General features: G+C 30.7%; 1 protein-coding gene and 1 long non-coding RNA gene across 5 annotated transcripts in view; one reads left to right on the top strand and one right to left on the bottom strand.

Moving 5' to 3' along the window:
* The window catches only part of STXBP5 (syntaxin binding protein 5), a 191,881-nt gene that overhangs the window by 51,110 nt on the left and 123,342 nt on the right, over positions 1-17,429 (top strand). For all 4 annotated transcript variants that reach the window (XM_031937649.1, XM_031937648.1, XM_031937651.1 and 1 more), the window contains exons 5-7: positions 3,154-3,288; positions 5,464-5,527; positions 10,439-10,522. In XM_031937649.1, the coding sequence (XP_031793509.1) occupies positions 3,154-3,288; positions 5,464-5,527; positions 10,439-10,522 (283 nt within the window). The remainder of the gene's footprint in view (positions 1-3,153; positions 3,289-5,463; positions 5,528-10,438; positions 10,523-17,429) is intronic.
* LOC116419137 lies at positions 6,927-7,832 on the bottom strand. Its single transcript, XR_004229405.1, has 2 exons — positions 7,763-7,832; positions 6,927-6,964 (listed from the first exon to the last, which is right to left on the bottom strand). It is a non-coding gene; the product is annotated as an uncharacterized LOC116419137 (long non-coding RNA).

Here is a 17,429-nt window from a genome sequence, read left to right as displayed (position 1 = left end):
GATAAAATGAGAGCATCTTTAACTGTGAGGAATGTATATGTTCTGATTTTTAGTTTTTGAACATATGATCATTATATCCACGTCTCTCTCAACTCCTCCCTTAATCTTTAATAGAATTGATAAAGACATAATATGTAGGGAAGGAATAATCTTAAAACATGTGTGTGTGTGTGTGTGTATGTATATGTATATATATATATGTATATGTATATATATGTGTATGTATATATGTATATGTATATATATATATATACATACACACACACACGCACATATATATATTAATGCTTTGTATCTTTCTGCAAATATGATTTTGTCTCCATTTCTACATTGATTGACTTTAGCTTCCATATTTAACAAAACATCTTATTCTCTAAAAAAGTCTGATTGTGGGGATGTAGGTTACAAGGGAGGGGGTAGGCAACTATAATTAAAAAAAAAAAATTATTAATCCTTTATATGAGGGGTGGGGGATGTTTCACCCTCACAACATGAGCCATATAAGGTCTATGTATTTTATTTGATTTGGTCTTGCCAAGGCAACTGTAGGTGACAATAAACTCTTACTGCTTAAGCTTTTTAAGTTGATAATTTTGTGTGACCCGTCAAAGATGTTATAAATATTCAAATAGCCCTTGGCAGAAAAAAGCTTCCCAAACCTGTTTTATACAATTATTTCTAAATGAAAAGACATTCAGGGTTCAAGATCTTGTTAATTTTTGGAATCAGGTAAAAGGAAAATTGATATTTAATGAAGTCTTAAAAAAATAACTTTAAGTTGTTTGGCACAATGAGTAGTCATTAAAAATCATTTTAGAAGATTTTACTGGAGGTGGTGCCCTGAAGTATTTTTTTTAAGCCAAGGGTTATACATTTCAAAAGGTTTAACCACTTTTCTTTATAAATTCAAACATTTAATGGCTTCTAGTAATTCATTTCTGTGTGTAGCCTGCTTGGTAACTGATTGGATAAGTAGGATTAGAGTATTTGAGGAAACGTTCAGCCTCTCTAGAGGGCTAGGTAAGTTTGAAATAGATGATAGTTTTGGAAAAAAATGAGTTTCATTTTGGACTTGGTTATTAAATGCTATCGGCCATCTAGTTAGAGATGTCCAAGAAGCAAGTTGGTGATGTGAAACCAGAACTCAAAAGAGAGGTTATATTAAATAAGTAAATCTGGAAGTTATCTGCATAGAGTTGATAATTGAACCCAAGGGAGGGGGATTGTATTACCTCTTGTATTACCTCTTACCTACCCATTCTACTTTTACTTGGATTATTAGTAATTTTTTGCTTATATCAAGCCATAAATCAGTCTCCGCAGCTTCTGCCCATTTCCACTAGTTGGGGGGTGCACTAGAGAGAGAGAAAAAAAGATAAAACAGAACAGAACAAGTCTAATAATTTTAACATATGACAGATATTCAAGTACCTGAAAACTGCTATTATGTGTTTTTCTTGTTGCCTAGAAATTCAATACAGATGACATTTAGTTAATGTTTTTAAAGCAATGTTGTCTAAAAATTTAAAATGCTTTGCTGGAATGGATAACTAAAGAGACTCAAAACAATATGATCAGCACTGATGGGAGCATTACATATTTTTATAGGAATTAGAATATATATATATATAATATATATTTTCATTTAAAAAGAAAGTGCTACAACTGAGAACTTTGAAAGCATGCTACAAATAATTTTTGTAGTCTTTCTTAGGATTTTAAAAGTAATATGTGAATAGTAATTTAAAAGTAATATATGAATAAATAAAACTCCCTTTATTCCCTTCCAATATTCATTATTTATTTTGAAGAGTGAAATCATTTTAAAGATGAATTTGGTTTATCTATAATATTGGTGGCATTCTTTTTTTATCTGTACTATTAAGCTAAAATTTATTAATGGCAAGGACTCTGTTGGAAAAATTACTTTACTTCTTTAGGTCTTAGTTTTCTCATTTGTAAAATGAGAGGGTGGGATAGAGAATCTCAAAAGTCCTTTTCTACTCTTAACCTCTGTAATCTGATGATTCTGTATTTTTTCCGTAAAATCCAAAATAACTTAGTTCTGCTTAACTATATGAGTACTCAAATGTGTGCCTGACTGCCAAATGTTACAAATCTTCTTGTTTATCAGGGATCTTTAGATAGCAAGCTTGCTCTTAAATCTCCATTTTACTTTTTAGGGGCCTCAAAATCAGATTAAAGAATTAGGAAAGTTTACACAGGCAAGCCTGACTACTTCATAAGAAAGATTTTACATTAATCAATTGTCCTTTGAATTCTAGGTCCTATGTATTTTCCTTTATATTTTATTGTATTTTTCTGTGCTCTTCATGACTTTGATATTGTTATATCTTTATTTCTGAACTAAAAAACTGGTTTAGAATTTTGGGTTTTAAATTCTTCCTTGGATTGTATGTAAGAGATTTATTTAAAAGTGAGGAAACTTTACATGAATTGATCAATAATGTTATCATTTGAAGAAAGCATAAAATGTAAATTTATTTTCTAAAGTTTTTTGGTGGTTTATAAATCTGATCTTATGAAGACTTGAAGGGAATGTTTATAATACTAAGTAAAAGAAAATCTAAATATTATAAAAGCAAATCTGTATGTTACATTGTATGTCGTCAGGTCAACAATATTTTAGATTAGAAAAATCTACAATGAATATAATCTTTAAAAGAAATATGAAGTCATATTTCAATATTTGTTTTTAAAGCTATTCAACATTATTGTTCTTTGATTAATTTTTATTTTGTTCATTTAATTGTTTTAGTTTATGTCATTGTCACAGATTATCTTGAACTTTGAAGTAGTATCATCATATATATTATATTACAATAATGAAACTTATTTAAATGTTCTTAGTTTGAGTAGGTAGTTTTGTACATTGTAAAACAAAAATACTATATTTCAGGGTCAGAAGACATGGATTTGATTTTTGTCTCTGCTAATGATTACTCTGTGAACTTGAGCAAAATTATTTGCTCAAGTTTCTTCATTTAGACTCTTCTAAAGTCTAAATAGGGCACATTTCATCTAGCTGTTGGCTTAGCCTAAATGTTTTATATAATGGTTAACTTGCACTATGATTCCTTAAGATTGGCTGAAGTCTTCTAATAGCATTTTTGCATATATTTTCTCTTGCAGGATAACATTTTGCCATTTGCCTTTCCAGAGCAAATGGCTCTATGTGGGCACAGAAAGAGGCAACATACATATTGTCAATGTTGAATCCTTCACACTCTCAGGCTATGTCATTATGTGGAATAAAGCCATTGAGCTGTAAGTTTGATTAAGTAATTCGTGTTTAAAATTTTTTTATTGCATATGAAAGTATTACATATTAGTTGTTTAATAATACTTTTTAGAAGAAACTGAATTCCTGCCAAACATTTCTAATGTTAGGTTTATATTCTTTCCATTAGTGATTAACAGAATTCTCACACACTCAAAAAAATGTTGACATATTTATATAAGTCCTTTAAAATTCTTTTAAAGAAATATACATGATCAGCTAGATGGCCCAGTAGATAGAGTGCTGAGCCTGAAGTCAGAAAGATCCAAATTCTAATACTGCCTTAGACCATTATTAGCTGTAAGATTCTAGGGAAGACATTTAATCTCTATTTGTGTCAGTTGTCTCCTGAGTAGTTGTAAAGATGAAATGAAATAATATAATGCTTAGCACGTGCCTAGCAGAGTAGGCATGATATAAATGTTATTTTGATGATTATAATGAGAAATCCTTGTGGTTTTAGTGTTGTTTGAATTATTTGTTTAAACTACTACAGTTATCTCTTCTACATTGTGACTTTCTCCATCATGGTTTTGATATATTGTGGATTGGCATAAGAAATTAAATGGAAATTTGAGGAGAGTTTTGCAGAAAGTACAGATGATATGAAAGCTAGCAGATGACACAGAAAAAGTCTAGAAACTCAGAAATGCATAAAACATATGTATGGTTTTGTATAATATCAAGATAGTTTATCTTTTAATACTATAAATATACCCAAATTTTACAATAAGGAAAAAAATTCAGACTTCTTTTCTGGCTTGAAGGGAGGGCCAAAAAATTTTACATGGATTTTCCAGATTTCACAGGCGCCCCTCAATATGGAAGGGATAACTGTACTTGATAAAATATTTTTTAAAAAAGATGCTTGTTAAAATTTATATAGCAATTGTATGGGCTACTTTGAGTGAATTTTTAGATTTCATTTGCAAATTTTTAACAATCATACTAATGTTTTATTGATATTTATAGTTGAGTAGAGGCAACATGGTCTAATGAATGGAGAGCTTGCTTTGTAATTCAAACACTACTCTGACACACACTGCTGTCATTTAAACTCTTAAAAACCCTATGCAACTCTCTGAGACTATAATTTGTAGAATGGTTGCTGATCTGCATTGGTGGAGGAAGTTTTCTTATTTCCACACTAAAAGTTATTTCTTGTTAAAATTTAATTCTGTAATGGTAGCCTGTAAGTCTTTTAGATAGAACTGATTATAATGGGACTATAATAATGTTTAATTTTCCTTTTTCTTCCACTATTTTGTTACTCGCAAATACTGATTTCTATTTTGAAATTCATTATAACTCTCAAATTGTTATATATTTCATTTACTAAGCATTAGTGGACTTTTGTATTTTTTATTATATCTCTATCTTTGACATAAGAGTAATTTAGTGATATGCTTCTTATTTGTGGGAATAGATATAAGAGAGATGAGATTTCAAGCTTTTTTTCCTTTCCCATTGTAGGGATACGATTATCATTGTTGGTATAGTTTTTCATTTTCTTTCTGTACTTTCATTGGAACCCAACTTCAAGTGGGTGGGACTGGTAGCAGGTGTCCATATAATCTCACAGATGGCTCTCAAAGTGGGAGTGGTCTCTCAACTTTATAGGGATTTAAGAATAGGGACATGCTTCCTCCCACTGAATAGGCATCAACTCCACTGTATTTTTATCTGTAGGGGCCCTATTTCTCTGAACAAGAGTGGGTGGTATAGCTTTTGTTGATTACTTATATTAACAGAGACCATCACTTTATCTTTAGTTTAGTCTATTTGTAATCTGGGCTATGAAATTAGATGGGCTGTCCTCCCAAATGGTTAAGATTATAGGAGAAAGGAGAGGAGTTTATGTCATACTTCTTTGTGATAGCTTTTAGCTCTGCCAAGGACAATTTCCATTTCTATATGTAGATTTAAATGCATTTGCAGCTTTGAACAAACAGATTTTTTTTTTTCTTTCAATAGTTGTTAAATAGTAAGGATCCTAGTATAATTATTCAACATTAGCTAGCTATATCTTCATGATGGATTCCAGGGCAGAATCAGTTGACAACATAACTTCTCTTTTAAATAAAATAGCTTTATATGAATATTTTAAGTTTTTGGAAATTGTTAATTAAGGAAAATCTTATTATATGTTTTTTCTTCTTTAGGTCATCTAAATCTCACCCAGGACCTGTTGTCCATATAAGTGATAATCCAATGGATGAGGGAAAGGTAGATTGTATTTTAAATTTATTACTAAAATATTTCTGAATGTTCCACATAAGGACAAAATCTTGTTACAAACCTAAAAATGCCTAGATTAATATCATAGATCATACTTTTTACTCATTTTGTCGTTTGTCAGGAAAATGATAAAAACAATTCTTATTGTAGGGAATCTAGCCTGTGGCCTACAAATTTCCAAATACAATAAAGCTGGACTTAAGCTGCACTCTCTTGTAGTATTTGTCATAACCATTGGGCCTGATTTTTGTACATATTGAGCTGGTTGTTCACCCATGCCCTCATTTAGGCCATCACTGCATCTTGCCTAGACTGTTGCAAAAGCCTTTTAGTTGGTTTCCTTGCCTCAAATCTCTCCCCACTTCACTTAGCTGTGAAGGCAATTTTACTAAATGTAAATCTGACCATTTTTTTCTCATTGTTGAGTGAAGGAGGTCTTGCAGGAAATAAATATTTATTAAGTGCTTATTATGTGTCAGGCAAATACCCCATTTTATCATCACAGTAATCTTGGGGGGAGGTAGCTGTTATTATTCTCATTTTACAATTGAGAAATCCAAAGCTTAATAGGAGTTAAATGAGTTGCCTAGGGTCCTACAGCTATTAAGTGAGTTCATACTTGAACTCAGGACTTATAAGTGCAAGCTCAGTGAGCTATCAACTGTTCCACCTAGCTGCTTTGTAGGTGGAACTCATGTGGCTCCCTATTACCTAGGATTATATATAATTTAACTTTATCATTTAAAAATCTTCAAAACTTGTTACCTTCCTCACTTTCCATTGTTGTCACACTTTATTCCCCTCTATTCAATCTAGAATACAGCTCTGTTGGCCTCCTTGCTATTCTCATATGCTATATTCCATTTCTGGTCTTAGTGCCTTTATATTGACTGTCTTCATTTCTGGAATGGTCTGCCCTCTCATTTCTGCCTTTTATTTTCCTTTCTTTTTTTTTAAATTTTTAGTTCAAATCTCATCTTCTCTAGAAGACTTTCTTTATTCTTCCTTCCTCTTTACTCCTTAACCTTCTAGTGCTTTTCTCTCTCAGACTGCCTTTTATCTATTCTGTAATTATATGTATCTAGTCATATGATTTTTGCTTATACTTGGTTGTAAGATCCTTAATGGTAGGGATAGTTTTTACCTTTCTTTGTCTCTTCAGGACTTAGAATACTGCTTTGGTATGTGGTAAATTCTTTCTAAATAGTCTTTGACCAAGTATCCTGAAATCTAAATCCAGCAAACATTTATTAAATAACTTACTCAGATTTCACCAAGTCAAGTATACATTGATTTAATTTGGAAAATCTTGGCAAGTTCTTAGAATTTCTCTGTGTCTTCATCTTCTGTCACAGATATTAATACTCAAGTAGTAATCATCATCATAGTTACCTTTTTGCAAATGCTTATCTTGAGTGCTACAATCTGAAATGATAAAATATTCCATGAAATTATGTTTCTTATTGCCATTGGATACATAGTAAAAAACTAGCCCTGCCAATTCCTTTATATTGTTCCTCAGGCTGTAATTGTGAGGTATCCTTTTATTTAGGTGCAACTTTCTTTTATATGGTGAAGATTGACAAAATTTATTTCTTCCATTAGTATGTACACTCAGTCATATGATAATAATGTCATGCTTAGAATACTAAAAACTTAATATTCATAGACAGACTGAAAACTATGAGTCTTTCCCTTCTTCTGACACTTTGTCACTGTTTGGATGCAGAAGGGAATCATATAGGGCTGATGTGCATTTTGCATTTTTGTTTATTTCCTAGTTGTTCTGACCAAAGAATTGAACACCAAATGGCAATCCTGAGGTATAAACTTCTCTGTACTCAGGCAATTCCTCTGAAAATTGACAGTTTTTATAGTTTCGTGGTAGAATGGACTAAAATTACGTAGCTTTGATACAATTTGTGATTGAGAGCAGTATTTGTAGTTGCTGTTTGCACTACTTACTGTTCCCTGAATATGTCTTTTCCTAAGATTGGGATTATTTTAATCTTTTTCCCTGGAGTTCCTTCTTCCTTACAGATTCTCTCAGTTAGATTTGAGAGATTGTATATGTAGTTTAATTCTCTAATTAGACTAGAGTCTAATTCTAATGTATTTTTAGAGTAGGATTCCACTTCAACAGTATCAGACAAAAATCTGGGTCTTATTTATATAGATGTGACTTTTATTAAAAATGGTTTGAAATTGTTGAAGAAATAATACCTTTTTAGTTTCTGTATGACTGTGCATTTTTGGTTTGCTGCCTTTTTAGAATCAGAAGAACCTAACAAGAATAGTGGGGACAAAGTAAACATCTTACAGATATAAACAGGAATAAATGTACAATAAAAGACATTTAAGAAAAAAGAAAATATATTTTGACATTGACTTTCTATTGATTCACTTAATGAATTCTATAAAAGCAAAGGTTAAAGTAAAACTACTCTAAATATAATTAAAGGTGCTTTGTAACCAATTTTCATTTCTTTTTTTTTAATGAAAAACTTAAAAACATTTTTTTTCTCTCATTTGAGAGGCCTTCTTAAACAATTTTGGTTTCTGCTCTGTGTTATCTTCTGTTCAACCGATATTTAAAATAGGGGTGTTAATTTTCTTTTATGCTACTATTTCTTAGCACTGAATGCTCCCAGGTAGATCGTACTTTCACTGAGAAGAGTTATAAGCCTCTGCTATTCAGTCTTCATTTCACTCCTAAATTACTCATTAAATGGAATTGTGCCAAACTCCACAATTGAATCACCAAGGACTGTGGTATGAGGCCAGTATTGCAGGAAGTCCTAATAAATCTTAATACAATTTTATTGTTAAAGAGTTTAAGCTTAAAATGGCACTTAGATTTTAGGTTCACCCTGAACAGCTTGCTTTCTTTTAAAGAGAGATATTTTAGTTTCTTCACAGAATTTATAAACCATCCACTAATACAAAATATGGGTTAAAATATGTATCTTTCCAACATCTTCTGAAGATAATTGTAAAGGGATTTTAATGTATTCTCATTATAGTACATTTTTTCCTTGAAGTCACCAATGTAAATCTTCATTTCTTATAGTAAATCAATTTCATACTATTCTATTTCCATAATAACAGAAGATTTCCTAAAAATCATGAAAACTTTAATGTCACAGTAAATGTACATCAAAAGCATTTGAAACAGAACTTTTAAGTTCTTTGAATTAAAGGATTATATATTATTTAGTATTTTACTCAAATATAGTACAGTGTTTTTTATAAATAAGTGAATATTTTTATACTTCTTGAATGTTTATTAATTTTTAAAAATTACATATTTAGTTGCATCTAGAAAATCATCACCCTACATGTCCTTCCTCAGTTTTTGTAGTAGCTTTGTGCTTCAGTGTGATGACCAAATTAGCATCTTGGGTACTTTAGAATCAGCTGGAGTCAAGATCAGCAAAAGTCCTTGATCTTTATTCTTTGTGGAGGTGAACAGAATGGAGATATGAAGTGAGAGCAATTGCAACAGGAATCTGCCAGGAGTGACTCTGGTTTTCTCACTCCACCCACCAAATCCTTCACCCAATCTCCTATACAACAGATCAAGCCTGCAGTGTAGTGGGCAGGGCCATTCTTTCTCCAAGCATATACTGATTAAATATTGTTCAATTGGTAATTGGCCTTAAGTGCTCTGACCTCAGCGCATCTGTTCAGAGTTTTCAGCCCATTACACTTCAGGGTCAATTTTTTTTTAAAAAGATCAAAAGCAATCTATGAGGAGAAATAGGCACAGAGAATATTTAAACTCTTGAATCAGGGAATGCACAAATGCTTAAGTCTCCTGTAGAAAAGTACTGTGAGTCAATGCAGTATTAAACTTCTTCATACTCTTTGATATATTTTTCAAAATATTTTGTGATTTTTATGCATTATTGAAGTTCTTTTTAAAGAAAATATTTACCCAGCTGTTCCAATTTCTAGACCTGACATCTAGTAACAAACTCCTGCCTTATCCTTATAATGAAATATTAATTTAGTAGATAATAAATGACTAAGGTATTTGGAGAGGTTGAAGAAAGGAAATATAAGAGAAGGTAAATTTTGCCAGGAAGTTATGAATTTTAGATTGTTCAAATAAAAAAAAATTGATTATCATATATTAACTACATATCCCAAATTTTGGCTTTATTTCTTTAGTAGAGAGCTTTTTCAAATTTTCTAGAACTTGATGAAACTTTGTCCTCATTCCACAATTTTGTAGGAATTCATAGCTTTTCAATTTTAAAGGTATATACAAAAATATATTCTGAAATTTATTTTGAGTTTTATTCAGAATTTGTAAGGGAAAGATAAAACAGTATTTTTTTTCCCTCAGGTTCTATTTTTTTTATTTTTGATCCAGAATTTTCTCCTATGTTTCCAGGAGAATCTTGGATAAGTAGCATAATTGGTCTGAGCTGTTATGTAATACCTGCCACTAATTTATACTATACATGATAATATTTAAAAGATTTTTTGTACTACTTTAGAAGGGAAAAAAATGATATTATGTTGTAGTAGATATTAAAAAGAAATAATAGGAAGTTTTTAACAACAAAATATTAGGGAATGGAAAATATACTTCTTAGGTTTATCTTTGTTGTTATTTTTAAAGTAGTTCTTTTTTTAAAAAAAATTATGTAGTTAATGTATATTAAAAGGGTCTAATTCTTAAAAACCTAAATATTTATGTAAATAGAGTGCCCATACTTGACCTATGTGTATGATAGTTCTAGATGAAATAGTTAAGTGATTTTAGAAGTTACTACTCCAGAGAAAATGAAAAACATAGAAAGATGTTTATTCCTAAACCTTTGCTTTCTGATAATAAATACTGTATGTAAATGATGGCTTTTTTTTTTTTTTTTTTTTTTTTTTTAACAGCTGTTGATTGGCTTTGAGTCTGGAACAGTAGCATTATGGGACCTCAAATCAAAGAAAGCAGATTATAGGTACACACATGATGAGGTGAGTCTCTTTAATTAAAAATCAAAATATTTTGCTAATGTTTTATTCTTCAATGTTTAGAGTTCCAAGCAAGATTGCCCTAGTACTTAGACTAATTTGTGTTTAAAAGTTGAGCATCATTTTCTTTCCTTATTGGAAGAAAAGAGAGACTATAAATGGAACCTTTCAAGAACTATCAGATTTAGTGTACTGGTCATTTTTGCTGAACTGGTTTTTTTCCTCCTTTCCTTTTTTAATCTTTTATTATGAGGGGGAAGGTTGTTAGTTGAGCATTGAGGGCTTGAATAAGGTTATATAATAACAAAAGACTTTTATTTTTTAAATACAGTAAAACAAATTGAGTACCTTTAAAAAAATGTTAGCTTTTTCAGGCCACAGAATATATTTAAACAATAACACATATTAGGTAGTCTTTCCAAGTATTATATTAATATGAGCACTGGAAAAATCTTACTTTTTAGAATTGATCTTTTAATTTCTGTAGAGTGCTGAATGTTAATATGTATACATATATATGCACACACATGTATATGCATATATAATGTGTATACACACAAATATGTATATACAATGTAGTTTAAAAATTTAAATTGCCTGACATGTCTACTTTTGTCAGTATGTGTGTTCAAGAAGGTAGAGAACTTATAAGGCTTATAGAAAAATGAAATAATATGTGTAATATAGGTCCTATTCAAATATTATTAGTCGTGCTTTGCCTAATGACTAATAATGGTAAATTAATATCTTTTGAAAAATTATTGTTTGACATTTACTCAATACTTGTTCCTCATTTCTAGAAATTACTTTCCTTTCCCTTACCCTGTCTTCTGCTCAGCTAGTTTCATACTTCGAAGATTGAGACTATCCACTGATAAGAGTTCATTCAGCTTACCTCTAATATTTCTCAAAAAATCTCAACGTTATTAGTTTTTCTCTCCTCCTTCCCTCCTATTTCAGAAGAGGGTTTGCCATTGTTAAGTTTGCTTATCTATTTATTTTGATCTTTTTCCTTCATTTTTTTTTTGTTTGTTTGTTTAGGACCTTTCTTTAGCTATTCCACTGTCTCTCTTGCATCATTAGTCTCTCTTTAAAAAAAAAAAAATCTTTCCTAAGATAATGACAAATGTTGGAGAGGGAAAATTGGGACACTAATACATTGTTGGTGGAGTTGTGAACTGATTCAACCATTCTGAAGAGCAATTCGGAACTCTGCCCAAAGAGCTATTAAAATGTGCATACTTTTTGATCCAGCAGATTAGAACACAAGATTTTGTAAGGGTGAATGTTCAAAATTATCCATGTATATATTTTGAAATTAAAAGCTTTAATTAAAAAAAAAATCTTTCATTAATCCTTTTTATCTTACTACTCGGGCTACAGACATATTTCTTTTTTTTACTATTCAATGCCAATCTTATTAGGAAAAGTTTCTAAAGCTCTTGCCTTAGTCTACATCTACACTTCTCTTACCCCTTGCAGAAAGGATTATTTTCTTTCTTTTTCTTTTTTTTTTTTTATAATAATACCTTTTTATTTTTCAAAATACATGCAAAGATAGTTTTCAACATTCATCCTTATAAAACCTTGTGTTCAATATTTTTTTCCCTTTCTGTTTACTTTCTCCCTCCCCTAGGCAGCAAGTAATCTAATATAAACAGGTTCAATTATTCTAAACATTTTCCCACGTTTATCATGCTGCAGAAGATAAATCAGAATAAAAGGGGAAAAAAAGAAAGAAAAAACAATCAGCAAACAACAAAAAAGGGGTGAAAATATTATGTTGTGATCTGCATTCAGTTCCCATAGTCCTCTCTGTATGGCTTTCTCCATCACAAGTCTAATGGAAAAAGTGGCCTGAATCACCTCATTGTTGAAGAGCCAAGTCCATCACAATTGATCATCACATAATCTTTTTGTTATACACAATGTTCTCTTGGTTTTACTCATTTCACTTAGGATTAGTTCATGTAAGTCTCTCCAAACCTCTCTGAAATCATCCTGCTAAGCTTCTTATAGAACAATGGTAATCCATTACATTCATAAATCATAAGTTATTCAGCCATTCCCCAACTGAGGTACATCCACTCAGTTTCCAGTTTCTTGCCACTACAAAAAGAGCTACCACATACATTTTTGCATATGTGGGTCCTTTTCCCTTTTTTATGATCTCTTTGGGATACAGATCCAGTAGAGATACTATTGGATCAAAGGGTATGCACATTTTATAGTCCTTTGTGCATAGTTCCAAATTAGATCAGTTCACAACTCCAGCAACAATATATTAGTGTCCCATTTTTCCCCTGTCCACTCTAATATTTTTGATTATCTAGAAAGGTTTGTTTTCAACCTTTCTATTTAAATTATTCTTATAAAAGTCACCAATGACTAATGATCACATCTGATAATCTTTTTTTCACTCTTCATGCTCATTGATTTTTCTGTATTATTAGATATTTTTAATTCCCTTGCCTTGAAAGATAAGAGGAAAAAATACTTTTTTGGTTCTCTTTCTCTCCCTTGTCTCCTTTTTTTGCTCCTTGTCTTTCACAAATGTGTGTTCTTTCTTTTGTATCTTTTTCTTTTCTTTTGTTCTCACTGCCATTATTCTAGTATAGGCTTCATTTTTTTTTTTCTTTGATGATTTCAGTTCATGAATATGAACATTTACCTATATAGAAACAAAGATCAGTACTAATATTATATGAAGTCCCGTTCTGGCTCTGTGATATGATTTTATTTGTGATCCTTTTTTATTATGGTTTTTTTTCCCTCACTTGTGAGTTTAGATTAAAAAGTGAAACTTTTACAGTCATTTCCAAATACATTTTAAAGTTACCTTTCCTAATTTAGGACTTTCAGTTTTTCTATGTCCTGAGCCCACACCTAAAACAAATGATTGGCTTTTACAATAAATCATCTAAGTCCATTTGAATTGAGTTTTTCTCTTTTAAAAAAATTAGTTATAGCAGCAAGACAAACTAATAATTTGCTCTTAGATACTGAAATAATTTACATTTTAATTATGTTTTGAGCTACTTGGATTTGAAAAATAAAGGACACAAACACAAGGTCTTTTTAATTTGTCCTGTGCTAAGGCAGCAGTAAAATGAAGTCAAAACTGTATTCTCAAAAATTTTATTTCTAGAGTACTTCCTTGCATATCATAAGACTTTAATCTCTTGATGTTTAATCATTAGGGGGCAGAAAAAGCAATATAATTAACTTTTTTACTCTATTTACATAGATTATTTATAGCAGGAATTGACAAACTATGGTTTGAGGGAAGACCAAATCTGACGCAGCCTGTTTTCATTTATTTATTTATATTCATTTATATATTTATATTTATATTATTTTATTTATAAATCAGTGAGCTAAGAATGTTTTCTGACTTTTTAAATACAATAAAATTGTATTTAAAAATGTAAAAACCATTGTTAGCTCATAAGCTGTAGAAAAACTTAAGAAATAGACCATTTAGCTATACTTTAAAGCTTAAGTCATCTAGATCTGATGAACTTTACCTCTCATATGATGATAGATTGATTATATTTAATTATTGAACTATTGCCAGTTGGCAGGACAGATTTGGCCCATGAGCCATCATTTGCTGAACCCTTATTTATAGGAAAGTTCAGGATTTTAGAAATGCAACCAGTAGTCCTATATAACTAAAGGCATTCTTCCTTACAACTATACTAGAAATGTTAGCTATTATTACTATTATTATCATTATTATTGACATAGTCCATGACTGTTTTGGATCCTCTTTTTTTTCTGTTTTTACCTTCTCAAAATGATCTCATTAGCTCCTATGGATTAAATTATTACTATGTATATAACTTCCAGATCTACATCCAACCCGAGACAGTCTCCTGTATTCCAGTTCTGAATTACCAATTGTCTTTTGAAAATCTCCCCTACTGAATATGCCATAGACATATCAAACTCAATATAGCCAAAACAATTTATTATCTTTCTCTCTCCAATTTTTCTATTCTTGTGAAGGTATCACTATCCTTTCACTCTCTCTGGTTTTGCAACCTCCTGAGTTATCTTCAATTCCACCATTTCTCTCATCCTTTCTCCTATCACCAAATCTCATTATTTTTCACTTTACAGCATTTCTTACAGTAGACCTCTTCCCTTTATTTACAAGACTACTAAGTTAAGCCCTCTTTATGCCCTTTCTCAGAATATTCTAATAGTTTCCCAATAATTCTCCATGCTTCTGGTTCCTCTCTATCTTATTCTCTACCCAGATGCCAAAGTAATGTTTGACATTGTTTGACAAAGTAATTACAAATCTGATTATATTGCTCCCTTGCTCAACAAACTTTAGTAATTCTGGGATAAAATACAAACTATTCTGTTTGTCTTTTGCAAGATGGCCCCAACATATCCTTCCAATTTCATATATATTATTCCCCTTTTTTTTAATACGTGGGCCACTTCAAATAGGTGTTTCTCTCTTACTTGTATCCAGTAGTCCAATTCTTATCCCTTTGTTCCCTCCTCTTTAAAGATTTTTCTTATTGTTAACTTAAATACTAAAAAATGATGTCAGTTTTCAGGATTGTATATGATGCTGTGGATCTTCATTTCATGTTGCTTGCTGAATATAATTTTCACACCTTATTTTCAAAAATTCATACTTAAATGTTCATACATCAAATCTTGCTTCTGTTATCTTTTGTGCACTTAAAAATAATGTTTCATGGCCTCCCCATTTTTTTTGGCATCGTTATTGCTTATTTTGCTTTGCCTGTTTTCCTCTGCAAGTTCCCATTAAAAGCAAATGACAGGAAACTTTTTAAAAGAAAAAAACATAATTAAGGAAAATGGATATACATAATAGCCATGTCAAAAAATGCCTATCTCTGTGCCTGAAATGTTTCACCTCTTTGTTGGGAGATAGGTCGGTATTAAACTTCATTATCTGTCTTCTGAAGTCATTGCATTTATCAGTGTTTTTAGGTGGTCTTTAGAATTTGTTCTTTTTTTTTTTTTTTTTTTTTTAACAATATTGCTATCCTACTATAAATTATTCTTGAGTTCTGCTCATTTCATTCTACAATAGTTCATTCTATCCCAAAATCTGAAATTTCTTTTTTATAACACAATAATATTTGGTTACATTTATATAACACAGTTTGTTCAGCTATTCCCCAATTAATTTGAGGCTTAGTAAATGTTTGTTGATATATTCATTGTTTTGGATAGTTCCTATGGCCAAAATTTTGATCATCCCACAGCTAAATTGGGGCAAAGAGCGTCTTTGATCTTAGCTTGGGTTTTATCCTTGGATGCAGATTCCTGATTTGTCACTAGACATATACTGAAAGCATTCCAAATTTGGTTTAGGAGTTTTTGTTCCACTACCTTTAAGATTTCAGAGCTCTCTCTGTATTAGAGTTTTTTTTTGTTGTTTTTTTTTTTTTTAATAGCAGAGAACTAGGTGTTCTTTAGAAGGGTTGCCTATCACAATAAGAGTAATTATGTTAGATAATTACTCACAAAAACACTATACTTCTAGTTCTCATCCTATCATTTTTTTATTTTTGATTTAATTGAATTTTTCTCTCCTATATTCTTTTTTAATCATTCACCTACCTTCTCAGAGATGGTCAATTATGGTTTATATTCTGAGCCTTTTCCTTCAAGGTTTAGGTTTCTGCCTCCATTATGTCATCATAATGAAAGGAGAAAAGACCCCTGAATTTGACTTAGATTTAAAACTTGAACTCAGCTCTTCAGATTTCATATCCAGACTTTGTACCTACACCATTATATTCTGTTATTTTTCTTGTATTAACAGCTTTCTAGGTGCTAACTTTTTTCTCTTTTCTAAGATGTAATGCTTTCTATCTTGCCTTCACATTTTTGATGGGGTGTATTCTTCCTTTATTCCCTACTTGGGCTGCCTTATCTTTCCTCTTTCCTATTTATATCTTTTCTACTCCATGAGTATTGTTTTTCCTATTACTTGCTTACCTTTGATCATAATCTGGCACTCTTCTAACTCTCAAGTTGGCAAATATTAGGGTATTTGCATCTTACACATAATGATACAGTTTTTCAGTGCAGTTTGGACAAAGGTGGTGTGTGTGTGTGTGTGTGTGTGTGTGTGTGTGTGTAAAAATCAATGGAATAAAGTCTATTAAGAAACTTCTTAATAGAAAAGAATATTTCATTTTTTTTGTTTTTGTTTCTCCAGTACCTAGCACATTGTCTAGGACTTCAGAGGCATTTAATAAATGCTTGATGGTTAGCAGATTTGAAAGATAATAGAGAATCACCAAGAAATAACTATAAACACTTGATGATTTGTATGTAAAGTACCTCATTTAGGACTTAATAAATATTTGTACCTCTCTATTGTCCAGAATGTGTCTGGGCCATTCTCATTAAGTGGTATATTTTTCAAGAATGCTCAGTAATATTTAATATTAGCCCAAAGAAAAAGAAGAAAAAAAGTTAAATTTGCTTTTTTGAAAATAAATTTCCCCCAGAATTCAATAGAAATAATACTTAGAGTAGTTAAGTTATTTCCTGTTATTTGTACTCAAGAATTGGCTGTATATAAGGGAAATGATGAAATACATTTAGTTTTGTGGTAAAAGCACTAGTCTTGGATCCTTTTTTAATGAAACAAGTAAAAAAATTACATTGTTCAGTAGATTTTAGATTTCCATTGTCCTGTGGTAATAAACTTTTATAAAATTATTTCCATAAGTGATTATTTTCAGAGATGCTAATGGAAATGAGTATCTATTTTCAAATAAGTTTACTGATGCTTTGAAGTGTAAAGCACTTTGTAAATCTTAAAGCATTACATAAAGTGAACCATCATTATTATAGTGATATACAAATATATGTATAATATTATACATGCAGTAATACAAAT

The sequence above is a fragment of the Sarcophilus harrisii genome, chromosome 4 (assembly GCF_902635505.1).
Source record: "Sarcophilus harrisii chromosome 4, mSarHar1.11, whole genome shotgun sequence".
NCBI lineage: Eukaryota > Metazoa > Chordata > Mammalia > Dasyuromorphia > Dasyuridae > Sarcophilus > Sarcophilus harrisii.
The sequence above is the reverse complement of the archived record's forward strand: the minus strand, read 5'-3'. Positions and strand labels throughout refer to the sequence as shown.